Here is a 5027-nt window from a genome sequence, read left to right as displayed (position 1 = left end):
ACCTGCAACCAGCTGGGACTAGGGTAAGGTTAGTAACACACGCACATGCACACGCACACACATGCACGTGCACAAACACACACGCACACACGTGCACACGCACACACATGCATGCGCATAAACACACACATGTACGTGCACAGGTACACTTGTACACGCACACATGTACACGTGCACACGCACACATGCACACGCACACAAACACACACGTACGTGCACACACCCACACATGTACATGCGCGTAGACACAAACATACAGATACATCATAAAGCGATCGTTCCGACAGTCTGGACATTTTGTTTGTTTGTTTGTTGTTTGTAGTCTGAAAGATGCAGCAGCAGAAACCTGTCCTGCTGGTACCTGTCAGGTTACCACAGAGACTCCGCCCCCCCAGCATCGCTCACTCACACAGTTTCCAAAGGGTCTTCCTGTGGTTCTCTGCAGGTTTCCCTCCTCCGTCACCACGGTAACCGATCAGCCTGGCGTCCCGGGCCGTCGCCGTTGGTTACACGTTCATCCCGAGTGGAACCTGAGGAACAGTTCTGCTCTGCAGGCCCGGCTGGAGAAGAGAAGGTATCCAATCGGACCTCCATGTAACATCTCTCACACGAGTTCATGCAGATGTAGATCCACTAAAAGTGTGATGAAGGTTCTCCTCTGGACCGCGGTTAAACGTTCTGATGATCCAGAGGGTCTCGGTTTCAGTAGCAGAACCTGGACCGGTTCTTCAGGTTCTAACATCATGTGGTTCTCTGTCCTGCAGCCACGCCTGTCACTCCAGGAGGAGGGTCTCCGTCCTCTGCACCAGAGAAGGTAGGCCCTGCACTAAGCCCCTCCCACCTCCTACAGCCCAGCCCCCACCTGGACTCAGAACTTTACCGTTCTGTCGTCATGGAAACATGGAGGAGTCTGTAGTATGACCTGATGTGGTTGTTATGGCAGCATTTAAAAATGGGCGGAGCCTGATTTCTGTCTGAGCGTCAGATGTTCTCAGCGCCGTCCTCGGTGGGCGGGGTTAATGCTCAATGCTGATCCTCCTTTCAGAGTGTGGCCAGCGCCTGTTGGGGGGTGTGGGTCGCCACAGGAAGAAGCGGATCCTGGGAGGGCGGGTGTCCCGGCGGGGGGCGTGGCCTTGGCAGTGCTCGCTGCAGAGCGGTCAGAGCGGGCACGTCTGCGGCTGCGTGCTCATCGCCCGGAGGTGGGCTCTGACCGTGGCCCACTGCTTTGAGGGGTAAGTGGTCACCGGCGCCACACTGGGATTGGCTGTCACTGAGGCGCGTGTGCTCATCAGGAGGGAGAGCGCCGACCTCTGGAAGGTTGTTCTGGGCCTCACCAACCTGGACCATCCCGGCGCTCACAGTCAGAGTCGCGGCGTGCGCTCCATCATCGTCCACCCACGCTACAACCGCGCCGTGGTCGACTACGACATCAGCGTGGTGCAGCTGGACTCTGAGGTCAGACGGCGCCCCCCGGCTTCGGTGCCGGCTGCGGCGCTCCAGAGCTGACGTCTCTGTGTTTGACTGACAGGTGGAGGAGACGGCCTTCGTGCGGCCGGTGTGTCTGCCGCGGCCCGGACAGCTGCCCTCCCCCGACTCCTACTGCTACATCACGGGCTGGGGTCACATGGGCAACAGGAGTGAGTTCAGCTTGTTACACAGGGGGCGGGGTCTCACAGGGGGCGGGGTCAGACAGGAGTTCAGCAGGTTGGATCCTGATGGGGATCAAACCTGAGATCATTCTGGAGGTTTTGTCAACGGTCAAAAAGTTACAATGTTATAAAGCAGACCGCTAACTGTTAAAAACAAAACTAGCTCATATGTAGCTATGTTACAAACAAAGCTAGCAGACCGCTAACTATTGTGAAAACAAAGCTAGCTGATCGCTAACTATTGTGAAAACAAAGCTAGCAGACCGCTAACTGTTAAAAACAAAACTAGCTGAATGCTAATTATGACAAAAACAAAACTAGCTCATATGTAGCTATGTTACAAACAAAGCTAGCAGACCGCTAACTATTGTGAAAACAAAGCTAGCTCAACGCTAACATAAAAAAATAACTTGCTGATTGTTAGCTATTTTTTAAAACAAAGCTAGCAGACAACCAACTATGTTAAAGCGTCAAGCCGCTTTAGTCCTTCAGAATCTATTGTCTAATTTTTCTATCTGTAAGGCTGTCGTAACCCTGAAATTTCCCCACCGTGGGACGAATAAAGGACTATCTCTTATCTGCTGGAGTTATCGTGTGAACGGTTGAAAGTCACAGTGCATTAAAGGTTTTGTCTTCAAGCGTCACCGACACCTCAGGTGTTACAGAGTTAAGGAGACGTTAACCCGTACAGCGGTCGTTCCTGTGACTGACTGAGCCTCTTTCTGTCTCAGTGCCCTTCAAGCTGCAGGAGGGCGAGGTGCGCATCATCTCACTGTCGCAGTGCCAGTCCTACTTCGACATGAAGACCATCACTGCCAGGATGCTGTGTGCCGGCTACGAGGCTGGAACCGTGGACTCCTGCATGGTAACGGCCTTCAGCAGCAGGACTTCAGTGAAATATGACAGTAGTACCACAGTATCGAATGAGTTGGAGATTTTTACAAAATTCATTTCATATTTTAACTAAAACAGCAGTTTGAAACTGTCTTGGTGAGTTTTGTGTTATAAAGCAGCTGATTGGGCCACTAGCCATGATAAAAACAAACTAGCAGATTGCTAACTATGTTAAAAGCAGAATTAGCTGACCGCTAACGATATTAAAAATAAAACTAGCTCATTCCTACCTATGCTGAAAAAATAAAGCTAGCGGACCGCTAATTATGATTAAAAACAAGCTAAATGACCACTATGTTAAAAACAAAGCTAGCTCAAAGCTAAAAGCTAGCTGTGTTTTTAACCTAGCTAGTGGTCCGAGCGTTTACCCCAAGCTAATTAAAACCAAACAAACAGACGTAAAGATTTGAAAGTGTCTTCAGGATCAGACTATCACCTGAGATGATCAGAGCAGATCTGTGCTTCTCAATAATCCTGAACGTGTTTCCTTCTGGTTTGTGCCGCTGCTGCCGGCTCAGGGCGACAGCGGCGGTCCGCTGGTGTGCGAGGAGCCAGACGGCGGGCGCTGGACACTGTTCGGCCTGACGTCGTGGGGCAGCGTGTGCTTCAGTAAGGTGCTAGGACCTGGGGTCTACAGCAACGTGACGCACTTCACCCCCTGGATCCGGCAGCAGATCTACATCCACACCTACCTGAGCGACTGACGTGACGGCCTCAGGAGGAAGTGATGTCATCGTCGGAGAGAACCCGCCTTCAGTCCTCCGCCTGTGCCTGCATCTGTCCCACAGCCTTCGTACGCTAACGCTACACAGATGCTAACCAGTAAGCTAGACTGTTGCAAAGGTAAATGATTCCGAGCAGACGCTGGTCCATCAAACCCTCAAGGTTTTGGTTCTGAACCGACGTTTCCAGGATGTTGAAGCCCTTCGACCGTTTCACCACGACACAAACTCTGATTTGAGTTCTTCTCTAAACTTTACATTTGTGTTTCTGCTGAAAGGTTTCTGTAGGACTGAGTGTAGAGAAAAACTCCAGATGAAAGTTTGTCGTCTGAAGGACAGAAACTCAAAAACAGACTTCAACTGGGATGCTTTTTAAACTCATCACACTGAACAATCTAAGTCTTCAGTCTGAAGTCATCTTCACCGAGGCTGTTCCTCAAGGACGGTGTCATCTGCATAATGAACGCTGATAAACATGGAGGCATCACTGAATTTATTCAAGATACCAGAGATGTTGAGACTGAACGCAGGAGTCTGACTCTGAAAAGCAGCAGAATCTGTTCATACGTTTCAGTTTAGATGAACGTTTGAACCTGGACTCACTTCTGTGTCTGATCTTCATCACCCTAACCCTAACCCAACCCTAACCCCGGTCATCGTCTGGTTATCTGTACTGTGTTGTATTCATGAGATTGAGGAGGAATTTCTCGGCTTCGTGAACTTCCCGTTAGCTTCCTCTCACTGCCACCGTCTGTCGCAGGAACTAGAGTCAGAGTTCCTCAGATCCAGACTGAACCACAGAAAGGTTCAGCAGCTTCTAACAAGAACATCTGTTTCCTTTATCTGAACATAAATGTGCTTATTGATGCAGAAAGAGATTGGAGGAGGCGTTAGCATAGACGCTAGCAGCTCCTTAGCTTTATCCAAGTTACTAACAACTGTGACAACGTAGTTTAACACGACTAACTCGGTAACACAAACTATTAACTGCCAACTTAGCGCCAGCTAGAATGTGAAGCACAAATGTAGCACATGGTCTTTAACTGTGTGTGCGATGTTAGCCACAGTAGCTTTAGCCTAGCATACAATAATCCCAAACGTGGTCGTTACTCCCCATGCGCCGGCTAAAGTTAGATCATTGGTAGAACACATGTTATTGACCTTCGGGGGAGGGGTCAACCCTGAGCTGCTAAAGCTAACTAGCTTGACTCACATTCAGAACAACCAGAACCACATAAACGCACAATGTAATGATTCGGTTGCACAAACTCCACTCTCATGGTGTTAGCCTCCGTGTGCAGCAGCGCTCTCTGGTGTTTGGGCGCCGGCGTCTGCCATGTTTCCATCACGAAGAAGCTTGAAGCTTTGTCTGGCTTTCTGAGGCTTCATGAAGCATCAAGAGCTTCACTTCCTTCCTGTTTTCCCGGTTGTGTTGGTGGTTTGTCCTTCACCGCCGTCGTGAGCTCAGACTGTTCGATGTTCCCGCCCTAACCCAGATGTCGGTTCTCCAACACACGATCCAGAACATTCCAGTAGCTGCTGCTGTTTGTGCGTTTGGTTTCTTAAGAGTATTTTTCTACAGCTTTTTGTAAGCCGTGCTTCTGACAGAGCTGTTAGCGTGTGGCCGAGAACACGCGTGGGCGACGTTTGTGTAAACATGCTGATGATGATGATGATGATGATGATGATGATGATGAGAGTCACTGACTGACCAGGAGGACCTGAAGGACTCACAGACGACCTGATGTTTGTGAAACCGTGA

At 49.9% G+C, this 5027-nt stretch overlaps 1 protein-coding gene across 1 annotated transcript in view; it reads left to right on the top strand.

The window, feature by feature from the left end:
- The window catches only part of corin (corin, serine peptidase), a 16317-nt gene extending 11296 nt beyond the window's left edge, over positions 1 to 5021 (top strand). Inside the window, exons 18-24 of the mRNA XM_036216567.1 lie at positions 446 to 574; positions 765 to 814; positions 1046 to 1232; positions 1293 to 1455; positions 1529 to 1637; positions 2381 to 2514; positions 3062 to 5021. Of these exons, the coding sequence (XP_036072460.1) occupies positions 446 to 574; positions 765 to 814; positions 1046 to 1232; positions 1293 to 1455; positions 1529 to 1637; positions 2381 to 2514; positions 3062 to 3247 (958 nt within the window). The 3' untranslated portion in view covers positions 3248 to 5021. The remainder of the gene's footprint in view (positions 1 to 445; positions 575 to 764; positions 815 to 1045; positions 1233 to 1292; positions 1456 to 1528; positions 1638 to 2380; positions 2515 to 3061) is intronic.
- The last annotated feature ends 6 nt before the right edge of the window (positions 5022 to 5027 follow it).

This window comes from Oryzias melastigma, linkage group LG18, assembly GCF_002922805.2.
Source record: "Oryzias melastigma strain HK-1 linkage group LG18, ASM292280v2, whole genome shotgun sequence".
In the NCBI taxonomy this organism is placed as follows: Eukaryota; Metazoa; Chordata; class Actinopteri; order Beloniformes; family Adrianichthyidae; genus Oryzias; species Oryzias melastigma.
This window is presented reverse-complemented; position numbering and strand designations above follow the sequence as displayed.